We start from the raw sequence: 20,270 nt of genomic DNA, 5'->3' as shown, positions 1-20,270 counted from the left end.
CCAAAACGTTTCCCATCCAGAGCTAGCCCTGGCAAGATCAAGAGGACTATTTGGGTGTGCAGAGTGATACACAGGGCTGTGAAGCACTGAGGTCCATCAGCAGGTTTAGTTTTACAAGCACACATGTATGGTACCAAATATCAACACATGCAATAAATAGAACTTAAAAAAAAAAAAAAAAAGAGCTGCCTATGGTTTGCAGTGAATACACGTGCTACGGATCAGGGCTGAGTACATCAAACCTCTATGATCTCACATGAAAACAGGTATGTTCTGCTCAGCACACTGAGTTCAGCAAACTGGAGTGTGTGTGCTGGCGTTTAACCCACACGGCAGAGGTGGAGAAGGTTCTTGGCCATATTAAAAAAAAAAAATAAAGTGCTTGAAAAATGCAAAAAAGGTTTTAGATAAACATAATAGAAGTAATGACTGTCTCTCACTTTAGGTAGGTAAATAATCCATACTGAAGTCAACACCAAATACTGATGTGCTTGAAGGTAAAACCTACACCTAAGTGCTGCTGGATTCGGCACGCGGGGCTGCAGGAGGACGTCCTAGGCAGGACCTGAAGGGAATCCATGACTTAAGCCAAATGTTAATTCTTTAAAGCTGGACCCTGGCACATAACTAGCATCCCTGGAAGTGGTACTGCTTTGTTTTTAATAAAGGTTTAGGTGCTTGCTGGGTTGGATTTCTCAGCTTGATCTTGCCTTCAGCAAGTTAGGAAACAACCTGAAAACAGTCTCTATTCCCAAGAGGTGCAATTGTAGTATTTTGCCCCTCTTAAAGTCCTTCAGTTAGTTGAAAAAAACACTCCCAGACACAACTTTTAAAAAGCATGCACCCAATCTACTATCCAACCCAAATTAGAAGCTAAACCCTTCCAAGCTACTCTGTGCATTAAAACTTAAATGCAAAGCCAACTTCAGTAGACTCTTTTCTGCAACTGATCTCTGGGGGCAGGTACGTACTGTGTAGGAGTTTCCTTTATGTCCCTTAGCAGGAGATGATGTATTTACAGGAGCTTTCTTCCTGTTGCTTTCCTGGGCTTGTCCTTCCCTTTCAGGCGGTTCACTGGGTGATCTGTTCCCAAAGCATGGGCTGGGGCTTTAGCTGCGTGAAGAGTCAGCTCCACCAATGCCAGAAAGCCCTGTCTGTTATTTCCATGATACCAAGCCGTGGCATCAGAGAGGGCCCTTTGCTTTGCACAGGATGAAACGGCAGCACGTCTTTCCTGCCAGCTGTTTTGGAGGCTCGGGTGAAATTCTCAATATGTTCTTTCTCTCTACGTCCCCCCGCCAATAAATCACTCCATTACCTGGTTGTAAGAGACCACTTTCAGGGCAGGAATTAGATGGGGCAAGCAGAACGAGTAACAGACGGGTAGTTTTGCAAATCACCTTCCTAAAATCTTAGCCTTGACGGAAGCGGATCTGTGCCCACCTCTCTCCCACCAGCATTCGCAGAGCTTTGGCAACGCGTAAGGAATAGTGAGTAAAAGTGCCTGCTGGGGATGGCTCCCGAATGGCAGCGGGTGTTTCTCACCGTACACAAGCCACTTACAAGCAACACATGGTCCGGCACGGCCACTGCCAAGATGCCAGGCAGCAAACACAGGCTCACAAGTTCCCGAGCGAGACTTGTTTTCGTTATACACACTCAATGACATGCAAAATCTGATACTACCAACAGCAAAAACAAACGTAAACTTCAGACAGCCTTTCTGGGCTATCCCCTACGCGCTGTTTAACCGCAGGCCTGTCGCGAGGATGGCGCAAACCCATCTCCCACAGCTTGATGAAAGTCTGGTTTATCTCCACGTGTGGGTTCCTAACGCAAAACCACCAAAATTACATAATAGCACAAAATTTAGATTGCCCCGTATCCCTGGAGACATCCAGCTTGTTTTTGTCCCGCACCAGGATGGCTTCGTTGCCGTACTGCGAGTACCACATACTCCGACTCCGGCTCAGGTAAGTGTTGGGGGGGGCTGACTCCAGTTTCTGCTGCTGCTGCTGCCAGATGAGCAGAGAGGTGTCCCTGTAGCGCAGCCGGGCGTAGCCCTCGGACAAGGCTTTTTCAGGCAGGGGCACCCTCCCGTTCATTACTTTGTCAGTCATCGGCTCAAGGATAGCTCCAAAGACAAGAGCTCTTTCCTGGCAGCTCCAAAACACACCCCACTGGGTCAGGCCAGGTTGACCCCTGCTGCTTGTAGCCCAAGGAAGAACATCCCAGGGGCACGGCTCTTGGGACCCGTGAGCTGTTGGTCAGTGTAAGCAGCACTCAGGAGAGGGAGTGGGGATACGTGCGCCCAAAAAATCACAACAGGCAGCCTGGCCTTGCTTACAAGCCAGGACTTCCGAAAGCTTATCCAGTGGCGATGCTGCTACGTGTTTCACCTTGCGAAGGGACCACATGCACGCGAGCTGCTTGTGGAGAGTCCACGAAGTACCTCAGTAGGCGTGAGTGGTGGCTCCATGGCGGTGGGCTTGCTCCGCAGCCGGGCAGCACGGGCTGAGCAGCTCTGGATGAATTTTGCTTCCCTGAAGACAGGATCCCGATGCCGTAGGGCAGACCTAAGAGGTCACCAGCACCCAGGCCTGGGCATGAATTCTCCACCTGTGCTTCACGCTGATGCCAGCCTGACGGACGGGAGCCCAGTGGGTCACGTACTCGGGGATGCAGGAGAAGATGCTGCCTCCAGCTGCGGTTATGGTACCCAAGCTGAGGTGCCCATCACCTCCTGACAGCACTGCGACCTGGGGGCACGACGAGGGTCACCCCAAGGCCTGGCAGCCTTTCCCGGCACCGCCGTGCCCCCCACCTCCCGCCTGCCCCCCTCGAGCCTCGCGACTCCTTCCACCGGCACCGCACACGCGCCCCCGGCCCCCCCGGGCGTTTCCTGCACCCCCCCTGCCCCCGCGCGCACCGGGTGCGGCACCCCCCACCCCCACGGCCCCCCCGAGGGCTCCCCGCACCCCCCCGCCCGTGTCCCCCGCCCCGCGCAGCCGCTCCCCGGCCCCACCGAGTCTGCGCTCCCCGGCCCGGCCCGGCCCGGCCCGGCCCGCCTCGGCCCCGGCGCGGCTCGGCGGAGCAGCCGCGGAGCCGCCTCCCGAGCGCATCACGGCGGGAGGAGCCAGAGCCGCCGCCGGGGGGGCCGCGGGCCGGGGCGGGCACGGCAGCGGAGCACCTCGAGCAGGGTGCGTGGGTCCGGGGCACGGCAGCGGAGCACCGCGAGCAGGGTGCGTGGGTCCGGGGCACGGCAGCGGAGCACCGCGAGCAGGGTGCGTGGGTCCGGGGCACGGCAGTAAGGCTCCCCACACCAAGTACGTGGGTCCCACGGGTGTCAGCATCCTCTGGGTGCACGGAGCGTTTTAACGGGACGCCCAGCCCCGGGTGTGCTGAGCCCATGGCATCGTACCTGGAGCACAGGGGCTGAAGTGGGGGACGCTGCTGTTGCCTGCCCCATCCAGCCCTGCCCGTGGGAGAGTGGCTCTCCGTGCTGCTGTGGGAGCCGTGGGATTTACAGCCAAAGCAGAGCGTGTTGCTGCCCAGTCTCCTTTCTGGTGGGTGACTGCTGTAGCAGCCGTTTGTGCTGGGAGGGTGTGGGATACCCTTTGTACCCCTTCAGTTTTCCCAGGCTCCCCAGTGACCCCCCGTCCGTGTGGGACACCCTTACGTGTCCCGACAGCCTCATGCGACCATCGCTGCGACGGCACACGGGTACATCTATAGGGTGGACCGCGTGAACTGAGCAACACCTCCTCTACCTGGACTCATCATCGCTGTCTCCAGCACGTTTCCTTAGCCCCATGGTCCCCTGGCAAGCACAGTAAGAAACATGTTTTGAGGAGAGCTGTGGGGCTTATTCTTTTTCTGATAATGCTAAATTTAAGCTCTCAATCTTCTTATCTCCTGTGAATGCAGTGCCATCTAATCTCCTGTTGAGGACCAGATGCACTTATCTGTTGCAGAGCTACTTGAGGCGCTGCTGCTGTTCCACTTGGCCTTCATGGACACAAACAAGATGTAGCAGTTTACTTCCGTCAGATAGAAGGCACACTGCAATTCCCTGTTCCCAGAAGACTGAGACCAAACACCAAGAAGAAGGAAGAAAAAAGAAGAAGAATTAATACACTTTTAAGATGTTTACTATCAGAAATGTCCTGACTTGCCCGGAGGAGCCAGCCCAGGCCCCACCTTGTGGAAGCTGCAGAGCAAAATGCAAAATCCTTTAGTGGAACCAGATTTAGTTTTTTGGCACGAATGAGATGTCTTGATCCTCTCTGAAAAGTTACTGGTTTGCTAACATCAAACTCAGAGCTTAACAGAAGAATCTGTTAAGTGGTTACATTGCCAAGATAAGGCAAAGAAGAAGGACTGGAAACTGCAGACCTTGGGAAGCAAACGACTGTCTCTCACTGTCCACTTGACCCTTCGCTGTGAGTCCCTGAGACATCTGCCAACACGGCCCTTCCCAAATAAACCTTGGAAGCAGCAGCAGTGGATCGGATGAGGTGAAACCCTGGTGCTGCCCAGCGGATGGTTAGTTCCTCTCTTCCTTCCTCCAAGGAAATCTCTGTGTCTGCTTTGCTTTCCCCATGACCTGCCTCAGGCCTTATCTCTGCTGTAGGACACGGCTGCAGTCCAGGTCTGGGCTGGGTGAGTTCCCCTTGACTCAGCTCCCTGGGACTTTGAATCTAAAACAAATACATAAAAATTGATTTCCTGTTTCCATATCACTGGTGTGATAACCAGTTTCCAATTTTGTCTCCAGAGAAAAGAATGGCCACAAATTTAGGGGAGTTATGGGAGGATGACAGGATCACCATTCTATGAGCCTTCCTCTCAAAAGAAGAAAAAAAGGAAAGAAAAACCCACTCTCTCCTGTAGAATGAACTGCTGTCCTGGAACCTGCTCTAGAACCAACAAGCAAGCTAGAGCATGCTCTGGAACGAACCAGTGAGCTAGGCTGCAATCAAAACCAAAACAACTGTCTTGACCCGACAAGTGAGCTAGAAGTTCAAGACCATCTTCCTGAACATGAAATTGAGTACATAGCAATCAGGAACCAGTAAGCGAATTGAATCCCAAACTAGTTACATAACAATCAGGAACCAAACTGAATCCCAATTCAGAACCAACAAGTGACCTAGAACATGATTTGAGTTAGAACCCTGTCTAGGGACAAAATTGAGCTCCAGAGTCCCCAACACAAGAAGGACATGGAGCTGTTTCAGTGAGTCCAGAGGAGGCCACAAAGATGATCTGAGGGCTGGAGCACCTCTGCTATGGAGAGAGGCTGAGAGAGTTGGGGCTGTTCAGTCTGCAGAAGAGAAGGCTCCGGGGTGATCTTACAGCAGCTTTCCGTACCTAAAGGGAATCTACAAGAAAGCTGGAGGGGGACTTTTTACAAGGTTATATGGTGATAGGACAATGGCCAATGGCTTTAAACTGAAAGAGGGGAGATTTCGATTAGATCTAAGGAAGAAATTTTTTACAATGAGGTTGGTGAGGCACTGGAACAGGTTGCCCAGAGAAGCTGTGGCTGCCCCATCCCTGGAAGTGTTCAAGGCCAGGTTGGATGAGGTTCTGAGCAACCTGATCTAGTGGAAGGTGTCCCTGCCCATGGCAGGGGGGTTGGAACTACATGATCTTTGAGGTCCCTTCCAACCCAAATCGTGCTGTGATTCTGTGACTGTGATATGCTTTGGGCCCATTTCATTTTGGTGGGAAAGCTGTTGGGGCTGGAACCTGGGGAGGAAGGCTGGTTATTGAGGCTGTCCTGGCAGTGCCATAACGGTGTTGGGAAGAGGGTGTTATTTGTATTCAGCACAGCTGGGGCATCATGGGGCCCATAAATGAGCCTTCCACAGAGAAATGCCTGGGAAAGTGCCAACTCCGCCAGCTTGGTACCCAGGTTGAGAGCCCTTTTCCAGTGGAGCGGCTCTCTCAGGCGCTACCCACCAACGTTAGTGTTTTCCAGGCTAAATAAAGAATATTTGTGGCTGGCTGCCTCCCTTGCACCAGTACAAGAAGAGAATCCAGTTCATCCCTCCTTCCAGCATCGAGCTGCGCCAGGTTAATTTTCCTGCTCTCCCTTTACACGGGTTGCCTGCTCGGGGTGGTAGCGTGCCTGGGGGTCGGGGAGAAGACATGAGCTTTCCTGGCAGGAGTGTAGGGCCGTTAGCAGGAGGATAATTCCAATGACTGTTCCAGGGTACAAGTTGTCTGGGCAGGTAGATCAGGTGTTTACAGGCAGAGGATTATTGCCGGTACCCGGTGAATGTTGGCAGTTCAATACGGCAGCACCTCGACAGCCGTGTGATCCGTCCCTCAGCCACTGCTGAGCAGAGTGTTCGCCGGGTTGTGACTTGCACAGATTTCCTAAAATAGTTGGTGAAAGGATATCACAAAATCGGAGGGTGTGATGTAAATGGCACGGGGGTGGCACGGGGGGCTGCCGACAGCTGCTGGCGGTGCCCGAGCTCTGCTGTGGCAGCAGCCCTGACCGCTCCTGCTCTGGGGACGCTGGCTCCAGCTGGGCACACATGGCCACGGGCAGCCAGCAGCGGCTTTGGGACAGGCTGGTGCACACTTGGTCTAATCCAGAAGGTGGCAATGGCAATCCATGGACACTGGCTGGCTTGGAAATGGGGATTTCTTGGCGCTATGGCCCGTGTGTTTAAGGACTATTTTCAGATGGCTGCTCTGAAGGGGCAGCGTAGTGGCTGCTTCTCTGCATGGGCTGGCTGGAGAGTCAGCTCTTCTCCCAAGAGCAATACCGAACATTGCAGAAAACACACTTTGCTGTGAAACGTGGCTATTTCCCAGGTATGGTTTTTGTTGATTTGTAAAATATGATCTCCTTGCACATGTTTGCGCATGTAAGTTTCTTTTTTTCTTTCTTTTTTTCTGTCTCTTTCTGTCTTTAAGGACTAGTTTTGTCTCTTCTGTGCTGGACTGTGATGTTCCTGAGCAGCTCCGTTACATTCCCAAACAGCTGCTGCTTCACCAGCCACGTACCCCCTGACGCTCCCTCTGCCACGGGCTGCGGGGGCTGCCTGCTGCCCTCTGCCCATAGCTGTCTGCCCGCCTCCTTGTACCTGTACAGATGTACAGAGACATTTTGGGATGAAAAACCATAATGTTCCTTCTGTTATTATCTTCCCAGCGCATTCAGTCACCTCTCAGACTTCTCTCATGCAAGGAATAGAAGCAGACACAGCGAAGCTCCACGCTCGGTCCCCAGCAGATGGTAGTGTCAGCCTCTGCGTGTGGGTCAGCAGCCTCAGCCCTGGCTGTCTGTCCTTCCCTGGCTGTCTGTCCTTCCCTGGCTGTCATTCCCAGCAATGGCAAGGGGCAGGAGAGGGGAGCATCAGCTCTAGCACAAAATTCAACCTCTTTAATGCATGCAAACTCCTTTTTAACTGTATGTACATCCTGCAAGCAGTGTCTAGGTCCTCCCCATATACCCCGTCCAGGACATTTGTATAATCTGCAACTCACAGCCCACACGAGTGTGTGCAGGATACGTGCTCTTCGCTGAGCCTTGCCTTACAAGTTTTGGGTTTGGTTGTTGTTTTGGGTTTTTTTTTTCTGCTATCAAAAATATCTCCGCCATCAGCTGCTTTGATTGTTGCAGAGGTAGGTGAGAAGTGTACTTGCTTCAACACCTCCCACGCAGATGCTGCCTTTGCAGCTGCAGTGATTGTTCCTAAGTGTCCAGGGGCCAAGTACACTTTTTATTACGCAGTAAAAAAGCTGGGCTGCAGCTAGCAGCTTTAATTATACACGTATAATAAACTCCTCTGTCGTCCTCTACCTACACACCTGACCTCACAAGGCGGACTAGTACAGGGTCAAACAAAATGATCCCTCGCAGGACTCCACTGCTTTCATAGCCTGGTGATTCCTGCCCAGTGGGTGCTCTTGGAGACCAGAGAGAAAAGCTTCATGAAGAACTAAATGAATGAGAAAGTTATTCTGAGAACTCACCTCCGCAGGGTATAGGGAACTGCAGACTGCAATCAGTGTGTTCCCGAATACACCCAGGGCAGGGTGTAGCTCTGGTTGTGGGATTTGGGCATATGGATGCTGCTCCCTCTGGGATCACACTACACTTGCTACACTTAACCCTGCCCTGCCAGGGGAGCAGTGGGCACGGCACCCAACCAGACCCCAAACAGACTGAGTACCAGCACATTGGGCTGCAAGAAGTGCCTTCTTAAAAAAAAAACCCAAACAAACCTTACCAAACTTTTCTTGGAATATTGAACAATTGTTTTCCATGCTTTGGAATGGAATTCCTCCTTCTTATGTTGGAAATGAAGGATCATGTCAGTAGAGTCGCTCTTTCTTCTTTATCTCCACTTGGCTACATTTGGAAGAGATTAGCGTTGCATTTGTTTGACATCCAGGTTAATAGCTTCCCTTCGTCCCAGTCTCAGCTTCCGGTTTTGGCTATCTGGAAAGCCAGGCTGGAAATTAATCGACAAACTCTGGGGAGAGGATCTCGGAAGAAAACTCCGAACAGATTTGAAAAGAGGCTGTTCTGAACTGCACTGCTTTGGATGGAAGCCACCGGTGAAAATTAGACATTTTTCAGGACTTTGCTGCCAAGGAGTTAATAGCTGAGAGTGGAGGTTTTTAATAAATACACTGGTAATTAATTATAGGAGTTGTCTTTATGTTTGAAAGTCAAGGAATACGATCGCTTGTTTGGGTTAAACATCTCCCCTGCAGTATTTGCAACCCAAACACGGGATTAGGAGTGGGAGAGCGCGGTCAGACAAAGCGTGGTCTTGTGTGCGAGGGCAGAGGGGGGGTGAGGAGCTGGGTCGGCTCCCGCCTCTGCCCCCGGCTCCGCCAGCCCGCCAGGGTCCCCCCCCCGGGCGGCCTGGGGCCCTGCGTGTGCCGGGGCGGTGGGGAGCGTGGGGGTCCCCTGCCTGGGAGGGGGACACGACACCCCGGCTGCAAAGTGGGGACGGCAGCTCTGCCTCCCCGAGCCGCCGGCAGCGCGGCCCGGCGCGGTTTCCCCGGAACAGGGAGCGAAGCGGCGGCGAGAGGGATCGGGGGGGGATATAAAAAAATGAGGGGGGGGGGGGAAGGAAAAAAAAAATAATTGGGAAAAGAGCTAAGGCGGCGCGGAGCGCTCCCCGCCCCCTGCTCCCAGCCGCTGCCCGGGGCCGCGCCGAGCCCGGGCTCCCGCAGACAAAGGGGCGGCGGGGGCGGGCCGGGAGCTCCTCCCGCCTGCCCGGGGCGGGGGGAGAAAAGTCACACCCGCGGCAGCGGCGGCATCCCCAGCGCCCAGCTCGGCGGCAGCGCAGGTGGGGTCCCTCGGCGGCAAGTTTCCCCGGGGCAGAGGGGACGAAGTTGCGCGGGGGCGGCCCCGCCGTGCCCGTTTCCACCCCCCCCACCCCGCTTTGTTCCCAGGAGGATGCGGCGCGCCTAACCCCGGCCGAGGCGGTGGGGCCGCAGCGGGGGCAGGGGCAGCCCTCCGCCGGAAAACTCCGCGCCGCCCCCCTTCCTCCTCCTCCTCCTCCTTCCTCCTCCGCCGCAGAGCCCCGGCGCGGAGCGATGCTTCCCCGGGCGGCGGGCGGCGATGGAGCGGGGCGGTAGCGCGGAGCCGCGGTGCAGAGCAGCCCCTCGGGCAGCCGCCCGCTGCCCCTGAGCGGCGGCGAGGAGGAGGAGGAGGAAGGCCGGGTGTGTGAGCGGGGCGGCGGCCCCGTCGGACCGCGGCCATGGAGGAGTGGCGGCAGTGCGGGCGCTGGCTCATCGACTGCAAAGTTTTGCCCCCCAACCACCGGGTGGTCTGGCCCTCGGCGGTGGTCTTCGACCTGGCGCAGGCGCTGCGGGACGGGGTGCTGCTCTGCCAGCTGCTCCACAACCTCTCCCCCGGCTCCATCGACCTCAAGGACATCAACTTCAGGCCCCAGATGTCCCAGGTAAGGGGGTGTGTGTGGGGGGGGGTGGGGGGAGCACCCCATTCCTCGGCTGCTGGTGTCGTTCTCGCAAAACTTGGTGGGATGGGGGGAGGAGGTGCGGGGGAGAGCGGCTGCTTCAGCCCCCCCACCCCCCAGCTGTCCTTCAGCCCTCCCGGCTCTTTAGCTCCCGGGGTCCTCACCGGTCGTGCCCCGGCAGGCTCAGCCCCGGCGGGGGCAGCACCGGTGGGAACCGCGGCCGCACGGGAAGGAGCTCGAGAGAGGGGAGAAAAAACACCCCGGGAAATAGGGAAACATTCCCCCTTCTGTTTACAGTCATCGCGAAACAAAAGCAAATAATGCGGCGAGGGGAAGGGATGGGATTACTTCGGGGTTTTTAACGAGGCGCTAGTTCGGCTTTGATGGCTGGAGGAGCGGGCGGTCCGGGGGGGTGTGTGTGTGTGTGGGGGGGGGGTGCTGGCCTTGGGGGCAAAACCTTAGCCGGGAAGATTAAAAGCAAAACAAGCAAATAAATAATAATAACAAAAAACAAACTCGAAGCCCTGGTGCTTTGCAAGCCTGTCCCAAGGCCGGCTGGGCCGGGAGCGCGGCCATGCGGTGCCCCCCCCCGCCGCCTCCCCGGGCCGGGGCTCCCGGTGCCGCAGCTGCCCGGGGGCGATGGGGGGTTCAGGTCTCGGTTCAGCGACCCCAGCTGCGCTCCGGCCGGTGGGGCTCTGCCGCCTGCACCGCTCTCGTCGTGGCTTTCGGGTCTGGGAACTTGAGAGCTTTAGGGACTCCCTCCTTGGAAGTGTTTCCAATTTCTGGTTGTTTTGGTGGAAGCAGGCTTAAACAAACGAAAAAACAAATTTATCAGCTCTGATTGTTTTGAGTTTAAATGCTCTGCTTATGTTTTTGCAAGCCGAGCTGCGCGATATTTGCATGGGAATCGGGAAGTGAAATCAATTAGAAACAAATGAAACGGGGTACTTTGTTCTTCCTACCCAGCAACCTCTGAGCTGACAAGCGGACGGTCAACTGTTGCCTTTTATTTTTCAACAACCGGTTTTATTGGTAAAAGGGAAGGGGAAATTTCCTGGTAGCAAGGGCACGTGAGACTCTGTTTGACTTTATGGAAGCGTTCAAAGATAAATAATGTGTAACGCTAGCACGAGTTCTGGATACGTGCTGTGCGAGCACGCTGCTCATCCGGCAAGTGCCTTTCCCTTCTTCCGCTGGAGTTTTGTTCCAGGGCGATGGTGGTTTTCATCTGCTCGGTCTCCTCGCCCAGCGGGACGTAACGCTGTGGTGGCTGAGGACAGCCAGGAGCTCCCCGGGGAGGTGTTCAGATCCCAAACTTGGACCCGCGCTTTGGGGAGCGAGGTGTGTTTTGCTGCGTGAGCACGAGGATGGCACCGCTCGCTTGCGGGATAAGAGACCCTGATCCTGCAGAGCACCAGGGCAGGAAGCCCCAACCCCATGGTGAAAACCAACCTGTGTCAGCTCTTGTGTTGGCACATGAGATGGGCTGGCGCAGGGTAAATAACAACATGTCCTGACACTTCTTCTTAGGGTGGAACAATGCTGTGAGATTTCCTCTTTGCTTTCCAGGCTATAAAGTGATCAAACTGTCTTCTGTGCAAACTGATGTTTCCAAATATAAGCTGTTGCGCTGGAGCTGTAGGTGTGCTGTCTTGGAACATGCTGAAAATGGCATGCTGCGCAACTTTATTTCCTCTTTTAAGGAAATATTATAGCCCTACAAACCTAATTTCTGTTTAGTGTTTGCCCTGTGGGGCTTTAAAAATGAGTTTAAAAATGGTAGAATGGTAGCTGCAACATAGGGAAGATCCCAGTGGTAGTTTGGAAAGGGGGGGGTGTCTTGCTACCCGTGCTGAGGCAGGTGTTGCTTGTTGGAGGTGAGTTACAGCCCAGCTGTCCTTAATGAAATTGCTCTCTATCTGCCCCACCTGGCTGCTGTTGTGGCTTTAGGAGGAGTGTGAAGGGAACTGGCTGAATCGGGTGGCTTTGGTCACCTTGGCCAGAACCTGGTTGTTGGAGGGGACTGGCCCAGCCTGGCCAAGCTGAGCCCATGGGGATGTGCTGAGCCATCACCTGGCATGGGAGTGGGTGCTATGGCGAGGCTCAGCTGATGCTTGTCCTCCACCAGGATGGGACCCAAATCCATCTAGACTTGAGTCTTTATACTTACGTATTTGGTGTTTCTCTGGCAATTCCCGAATTTGGGAGTCTGGCCTCTCCCCCAGGGCAGCTAAAAACAGGAGGCATCTTGCTGCTCCTTACCTTCTGTGCCTCCGCAGCACTGACAACCTGGGGAGGAGAGAGGAGAGGGGGTCTGAGCCCCGCCGGGGTGGGGACAAACGTCCCCGCGGTGCCTCAGCATCGCTGCAGCGATGGGTGAGCGGCTTAGTGTCTTTGGGCTGAATCTGGGAAGAAGAGTGTAGGAACCTGTCTTTGTCACACAGCTGTGATGTGTTTGGACACGGGGGTAGGGATGTGCAAGACAGTGTGCCTCGAAACTTCAGAGGTTGTTTTTGATGACAAACATGCTTTTTGCCTGACTGGCTGGGCTGGATAACCAGCTGTCTGCCTTACTACAGAGAGTATGATTTTTTTTTTTTATTAATCAATTAAAATGCCAGGGGACAAGACGCTTGTGCTAGACTTGAAACACCCAGTAATGTTCTGTCATCCACCTTCCTCAGCGAATTAAATGGGATTGTGCAGGTGTGTAATGAGAAACAGATTTTTGCCCGAGGTGAGCACCGTTTCAAAGGCCAGAGGTGAAATCACATCTCTGTGCAAAGAAACGCTTCAAGATTCAGACACTTATGTATTTGGTGTGGTGTTTTTTTTTTTAATGCCTTTCCATGCTGATTTGGTTTTATGTGCAGCTGTTGAAGGTGTGCTGTGTGGTGAGGTTAGAGCATCGGGTTCTGTTGGCAGCACGGTGGTGCCAGCCATGGGTGAGCCTGCAGGGACTTGTGCACCGGTGAACTGCTGTCCCTGTCCTCCTAAAACCTTCCTGTGCTTGTTCAGCAGGGAAAACAGGCTGGTGAAACGGCCGAGCTGGCCGCACAGCAGTAGTTTACTACTTGACATTTAAATAAATAAATGGGTAAAATCACCCCATTAGGTCGTAATTTCAAGTTTGCTTTATTTTCGTGCTCAATTCCAGAGACCTGAGTCCAGTGCTTGGTGGTGCCTGGCAGGATGGGATGACCCAAAGCAACTAAACCTCCATGGAGATTAACAAAATAAGCAGTGAAAAAAGAAGTAGTCTTAAAGCCCAGGTCTCTTCTGAGAGTCAGTGGACGTGAGGCCAGTTTTGATGAGCCTGGAGTTAAAACTTCATTTCTGCTAATTGCTTTTGCTGTGGAGGCCATTTCTGAAGAGGTGGGAAGTGGGATGAGTGTACTTGCCCTCGGTACTTATTGATCATTATGTCTATTACCGTGATTGGATTTTGGGAGGTGTAATTCAAGCTGGTTTGCCAGACAGCTGCGAGAAATTGATGCAAAGGACATCTTTATTTGCAGATGGGAGCAGATGTAGCACCCCTCAGGCTGGCAATCCCTGTCCCCTGTGCACAACTCTGTTTCTCCCCCATCCCTGCACAGAGCCGTCTCCAGAACCCCACTTCTCTCCCTGTTCCCCTATGGCTGGCACTAATTTCCAGTCCTTTGGCACTGTGTGGTACAGCTGCTCTCGCATCTCAAGCTCCTTTTGTGAGTAAGATGGAGATCTCCAAGCTTTGGATTTTCATTGATAATTAGGTTTGAATTGTAATGTTGTTAAGTCTCTGGTCAAATACAAATTAAATGAGCCTTCACTTGTGTTTCAGCGTGGTGAGGCATAAAAAAATACGTGCAATAAACAATTGTCCATTTGAGTGAGGTTGATATTTGGGGTATTTTTATTATTTAATTTTTCTTTGCATTTACTTCAGATAAATTTAATCCTTCCTGGCAGGGACTGGATGTGTACCGATGTTGGTAGGGAGGCTCGGGTGAGCCCTGCTGCAGGCTGCTCCCCACTCGGGCAACGTGCTTTGTGCGGGCAGGTCTCCAGGCAGAGACCTCGTAGGGGCTGGATCAGTTAAAATGCACACCTTTGCAGGTGGGGGGATGATCAGGAATTATCCCTGAAGATGGAAGACCTAGGTGGTGCTCGCAGTGTGCCAGGTCACTGTCCTTTCTCTGGTGGCTTGCCAGCACGCTGTTTTTATTGCTCTGGTTCAAGATCTTGGCACTGGTGGTGATGCTGTGGAGGGCTCGACGGAACTGTACGGCTCTTGGTGAATTGTTTGTCACAGGTGCCTGGGAAGCAGCGAGGGAAAGCGAGGAAGCAGGGTGCCACAGGGGCTGACACCATCCCCCAGCGCATCCGAGGGGTCTCAGCCTGTGCTCTGCCCTCTGGCCCTGCTCCAGGAGCATTTCTGCTCCTAAATCTCTGCAGCTGTAGGAAAGCTGGATTCCTTCAAGGAAAAACAACAAAGAAAGAAGCACTAACCCCCAAACTCCTGCCCCATCTTCTCATTGCTCCTGTCCTGGCTGTCTGAGCACACCGTTGGGGTGTTATCTGCTGCAACACGGGCATTCTTCTGTATATTAGAGAGATGGAAGTTGGTACCTACACCACAGTACTTGGGCACTTCCAGGGCTTGATCATGCGCTTTGCTTTAACATTAAGACTCTCATTGATACCATGTTGCATTCACCCTTCCTTTGAGGTTGGCCTGGACACCGCTAAATACCTTTTTATTCCTGCTTCAGAAATCTCCTGGATACTTGAAATGAAGCAGCCGTCTATTTAATGTGTGTGTTTGTGTGTGCACAGACTCCAAGTTAGCAGTAATGGTCAGCTCATTAAGGATTCTTATTTTGAAGCATATTGACATCTCTCTAGAGATAACCCATCTCGGTCTGCAGCGCCTGGAGGTTTTTTAGGGCTCTCGAGACTGATGAGACACAACAAACGTAATTGGCGTGATGAGTTGGCTGCCCACCGCTCCGTTCCGCTCTTATTAAGGAACCATGCAGACAACTGACTTCCCTGGATTGATGGGTGTAAGGCCCTACACCTGAGCGAACTGTCAGGCGGCTTCACGGCTGGTGGTTTTTTTTTCTGGAGGATGACAATAATTTGGTATCAAAGTCCTGTTTATTGATGATGTAGGTGCTCATTTGCCATGACAACTGGGAGCAGGTGGTTTGTAGCGACTGCTTCCCCCAGGTACGTGGGAGATGGAGGCACGTTGGCGTGTTTGGTACCAGTAATTATTCACAAGGCTTTGGGACTTTAAACGTGCCACTCAAAGGCTTTGTAACTACAATGCTCGTAATTGTTTCCATATGTCATGATAGCAGTTAAAATATAATTCAGTATTATCAGAGCTGACTGGGTAGGTGGGTTGTTTGAGCACAGTCTGTGTAGCTACTCTCTGATTTACCCTGCTCAGATCCTCTGGCTTTTTATTTACTCTCTGCTTCTTAAAACTGAGTTCTGTTCCAAAACAGGCTGTGAAAAATGGCCTCATTTCATATCCCTGTTTACTGTGTCTCAGTGACTTCCCGTTCGGATGTGCTGAGCTTTACAAAGGGGGGGGAAAAAAGGTGCTCTGTCTCGTACGGCCGCACTCGTGAGCTCCTTGTGAATAGGAACCAATTGCAGACTTTCTTCCCAGCCCCCCTTCACACCTCCTGCATGGCAAATAGCACCCTAAAACCTTGTGTTAGCTGGAGGTAGTAGCTTCTTTTTTGCTGTTTTGTGAGGTTGTGAGATATGACAACCTGCAGCTGAAGGCTCCTATGTGTTCTGTTGGGGCAGAAGAAGGTGGATGGATCCTCCTTGCTGTGCCAAGAAGCATGAAAAGCAGTGAAAACTTGCCCCCCCCCCTCTGCCCCTTGAGTGATTAATGAGAGTTAAATACCTGCATTAAATACCTAGCAGGAAGCAGACTCTGGAATGAATAGATGCCTTTAAAAACACAAAGCCAAAAAACCAGTCGATTTGGTCACTTTTCAAGTTGGGCTTTGGAAGCTGTCTTCTATCTCAACAGCATGTTGATGAGCTGTAAAAAAAAAAAAACAAAAAAACAAAAAAAACAACAAAAAAAAACAAACCCAAAAAAACGCTTGACTTGTCCGTCCTTCTTGGTGGCGATCCCTTGGGCTGGATGTGCCGCCAAGAAAACGGGGCACCTTGGTGCCTCCAGGGAGAAATAGGCAGTTTTTTGGCACTGGCCCCAGTGATGCTGGACTCCTGTGGCTGTGTTTGAGAGAGGCAGTTGGATGAGGAATTAGGACTGCAGAAATTTAGGCTGGAGCAAGCAAAGTGTGTGCTGGGGCTGTAGTTACGTGGAAGGATTGAGCGTCACCATCTGCCCTGTGGACGGTGCTGACCCATCACCCTGTGTCCTGGCTCGTGGGTGTGGGAGCCCCTGGCTGGTGCCACCGACCCTTTGCTTGCTTCAGCTTATCTGGAACCAGAAGGGACCTGATTTTTGGCACTAACAGAAATGTTGCTTCAGACTGACCCGAGGGCAAATTTTTGATCTGCTTCTTTGTCCCTTCTTAAAGAGACAAACCTTTTCTTTTTTTTTCCTCAGTGCTTGAGCTTTTTCGCCTGCAATACTTCTCCGTTTGACTCCCCTTGAAGCCTGTGTTTAGTCTTATCTCAAATATGCTCATCCCACATGTCCCAGCAGCACGGGCTGGGGTTGGGGCAGTTGAGGTGCAGAGCTGGGATGGGAGCACCAGGATATTTTTTTTTTTTTTTTTTAAGGGCTCAGTGCAAATGAGGGGGTGGAAGGCTTAGTGGACATGTAGGGTGTGTGTGTTGGGTGGAGAGGATTAACGTGGAGGGATGGTGGAGGTGGTGAGCACAGAGAGCCTGGCACCACCTCTGGGAAGTGAAGACCCCATCGGGGTCACCTGCTCTTGTGTTAATGCTGAGTCCATCTGTCTGCCCAGCTGCCTTTGCAGCATCCCGGGACCAGTGGGGCTCACTGGTGCCGCTTCGGTGAGCGCTGACCACCAACAAAGCCTGGTTCTGTCCCTGCCACCAGCCTGCAGCGGGTCACCCCTGGCGGTAGTAGCCCGAGGGCTCTCGTTTGGGCATGTCCTCGGGGTGACTTGGGTGTTACTGTACAGCAGCCTCCCGGGGTTTGCTTGCCACCCCCCTGATATGTCCTGCTTGTTCTAAGCTGTGTGCCCTCCCATGCTGCTTTTATAATGAGGGGGAAGGACCTTCTTTTTCAGGACAGCTATTAATTACAGTCTGCATTTGACAACTTCAAACTCAGCATTAACAAAATGACTTTTCCCAGTGTTGCATCTCCCCTTCAAGAAAAAGCGTGAAAGAAGGTCTGTTTCTAATAAAACTGACTTTTTTTTCCTCCCCCCTTATGTTTTCTTTGGTTGCAGCTCAGGGTTGTGCTTCATCTGATGATACAACTTGAATGCAACCACTCCTTGCCCTCTACCCTTCGTGATGGCTTGGAGCTGCGTTTGCAGGGCTGGAGCTCCTGCCTGGCTGCAGTTCAGTGCAGGTGAAGGTTGGCCAAACCAGCAAGCAAAGTACCTAGCTTCGTGTATAACAAAACTGTGCTGCTTGAGCACCTGCTCTCTGGGTCTCTTACACTCTGGGCTTATCAGTGACCTTGCAACTGCTGAGTGCCATGATTGTGATCTGCTTCTTCTCAGTACGTGGGTGTCTTGTGCCTGGGAGCGTTTGACCAGGGTCTCGTTCTGGACTAGCTCAGCCTTGTTGAGTCCAGTTCATGTTAATGGTAAGGTTGAGCTAAGATGCCCCAACCAGAAAGGTTTTCACAGCGGTGTGTCTATAACAGGTAACTGGACCATCTGAGTCCTCTCCTCTTGTGTTGGAGGGTGTTCTTGCTCTAGCAAAAACTAGAAGGACTCCACCATAGAAAGAACTGGAAAAAACACAGGTGCAGGTGGGTCAGGTTGCTAATCTGTATGTAGGCTCAAAGCCCCATTGTTCTGAAAAAAAGTCAATTATCCTCCGGAGAAGTCACTGAAGAGTAGTAGTTTGTTGGCTATCAGATTTCCCAGCCTAACAAGTCCTGCAGAACGAGTTTTGAAACATGTCTAGTTTTAAGAGCCCTTTTCTTCTCAAGTCCCCAAAACAGTTGTTTCGACCTGACGTGAGGGCTGCAAGCCCTTCCTGTCACAGGTCAGAGGATGCTGCCTGCCCATTGTCTCTCTTCCGTCCAACGTGCCGTTGCTTGAGTAGCAAGAGGTAATGTGAAATCTATTCTTCTAGTTTCGTAACCCGTGAGCCTGCCCTGCCTGGACAGCAAGGATTCAGCTGGAAGGTCCTCCTTGGCCTCCTTGGAAAGCCACCAGCCTGAGTCATATCCTGACTCGCTCTGCTCTCTTGGCTCCTCGGCGGTGTGATCTAGTGAACTCCCCATCAATCGACTCTGTAGCGTTGCCCATGGTAGAGACCCAATTGTAAATCAACTGTGGTGCTGCCTGACTTCTCAGGATTGAATTTCTGAGGGTTGCTGGGCCTGGGGAGCATCTCCCTTCTCACACAGTGCCCTGCACACCCTTGTCAGGAGCGGCATTGGCTCCGTCCTCTCTTGGTCCGTGCTGCTGACTGGGTGGTGAACCTGGTTCAGCAAAGGGAGATGCTGACAGCTGCCTTGGGATGTGATGAAGATGAGGGTGGTGAGGTCGGGAGGGATTGGTGCCTCACCGGGGCGTGCAGTTCTCCGTTCGGCAGCAAGCTCCGCTCTGTGCCCTGGCTCCGTCCGGGACCATCGTGGGCAGCTGCCTGCGCTCGCCTGGATCGGGGCCTGGGCTCTGCCCGCCAGCAAGCGGGGTTTGATAAACAGGGAGAGGGGGAAGGTTGAAAGGTTCCCATAGAGGGAATTTAATCCCTCTCTTCAAGCATATGCTTTAGTACTGATGGAGGGGGGAGTAAATTGGCCCTTTTATAGTGTTCATATCTTCTGTTGTGTTTTATAGTGGTTTACAGCTAAATGGAACATCTGGTATTTGAAAGGGGCTGAGGAGGGAACAGAGGAGGCTTGTAGATCAAGAAGGGGAGGAGCGGGAGAAGTGATTTGTGTTTGCTGCTGCAAACACAGAATTATCTGTGAGATCCGCTGAACTCATGTGCATGACGAAAGTATTCGGCCGCGTGGAAAACAAACGGATGCTCAAGCGGCCAGGAGCGCGGCGGCCCCGGTGCTCCGCGGCCGAGATGCATGGATGGGACAAACTCTGCCGTCCCTGGGGGAAAGCCTGGTGGCAGAGCCTTTGCAGGACCCGTCGGCATGTCCTCACTGAGCAGGCATCCCTCGGGCTGCTCTGCTGTGAGATGTGCTGTGTAAACGGGATTTGCTTTCTAGGACAGATTGTTGGGCTCTTTTGAGTTTGTCAGGTACTTGAGGTGTTCCCAGCTGGGCTGGGAGCATCCGAGTTGGTGTAAGGATACAGGTTTTTCCTAAAGCACAGCCCTGTTCTGAGAGGTTGGGCTCATCTGTGTGGCAAAAGCAACAAAAATGGGAGAGATATATCTATATCTATTAAAAAAATGTGTGTATATATATAAAACTATATTTTTTTTAATAGAGCTGTGGTGTGTTAAACACTGGAAATCCCAGGCTGAATGGCATGTCCCCAGGGCAGGAAATGTGTACAGTGTCGGGGACCTGCCTCGTGCATATCGAGACCTTTTGTGTTTATGGGAAGCACTTTCTCATGTGAGTGGTCTTCCAGGAAAGCCACTGGTAAAGCCTCAGAGAAGGGAGGAGAGAAGAAAAAAGGCGAGTCTTGTGTTGGCTGTGGGAGAATTGTGACTTTAAACAGAAAATAAACCAAAAACTTTTCTGGTAAACCCAGTATGTTACTTTGAATTTTATGTTTTTTTCCTCCTCCCTTTATAGATCAACTTCTATGGAATTTTTCTAACACTGCTGCAGAGTTTGGGGCTGTTCCCTGGGAATTGCTTCTGGAACTGTGCTCAGGGTGGGCAAGTGGGACCCAAGGCTTTCCTTCAGTGCCCCTTCTGTCGGAGGATGCTCGCCCTGCATGGTGAAATGTGGCTTTAACTGGTGATCTCATGCCAAACTAAGTGGTGTTGGGCAGAGCCATGGCCATGGTGATGGCAGAGCTCTGGTTTTTGGGGAGTTAAGTGTTATCGCAGTGCTGGTGGCAGCCTGTGGCTTCCAGCTCTTGGGTGATGCTTGCAGGACTGGCTAAAGTGTCTGCTCCTGGGGAGATGGGCAATCTTGCAGATGGATGTGGGTTTCTTTTAGCAAAATTGTCAGTTTTCAAGCAACAAAATAGACCT

General features: G+C 52.5%; 2 protein-coding genes across 5 annotated transcripts in view; one reads left to right on the top strand and one right to left on the bottom strand.

Moving 5' to 3' along the window:
• Positions 1–1,850: 1,850 nt before the first annotated feature.
• On the bottom strand, positions 1,851–2,120 carry BRD3OS (BRD3 opposite strand). Its single transcript, XM_086625352.1, has one exon. It carries the CDS (start codon positions 2,118–2,120, stop codon positions 1,851–1,853), a length of 270 nt encoding a protein of 89 aa, XP_086481478.1.
• A 7,623-nt stretch (positions 2,121–9,743) lies between these two features.
• Positions 9,744–20,270, top strand: part of VAV2 (vav guanine nucleotide exchange factor 2) — a 146,331-nt gene continuing 135,804 nt past the window's right edge. For all 4 annotated transcript variants that reach the window (XM_086624933.1, XM_086624930.1, XM_086624929.1 and 1 more), the window contains exon 1: positions 9,744–9,947. In XM_086624933.1, coding sequence (XP_086481059.1) covers positions 9,744–9,947 — 204 coding nt within the window. The remainder of the gene's footprint in view (positions 9,948–20,270) is intronic.

Source organism: Tauraco erythrolophus, chromosome 22, assembly GCF_009769465.1.
Source record: "Tauraco erythrolophus isolate bTauEry1 chromosome 22, bTauEry1.pri, whole genome shotgun sequence".
In the NCBI taxonomy this organism is placed as follows: domain Eukaryota; kingdom Metazoa; phylum Chordata; class Aves; order Musophagiformes; family Musophagidae; genus Tauraco; species Tauraco erythrolophus.
Note: the sequence above shows the minus strand (reverse complement) of the source record. Positions and strands in the feature narration are given on the sequence as shown.

What these genes read in the sequence shown, in the direction of transcription:
- BRD3OS (XM_086625352.1), bottom strand. Translation starts at nt 2,120, where the DNA reads ATGACTGACAAAGTAATGAACGGGAGGGTGCCCCTGCCTGAAAAAGCC.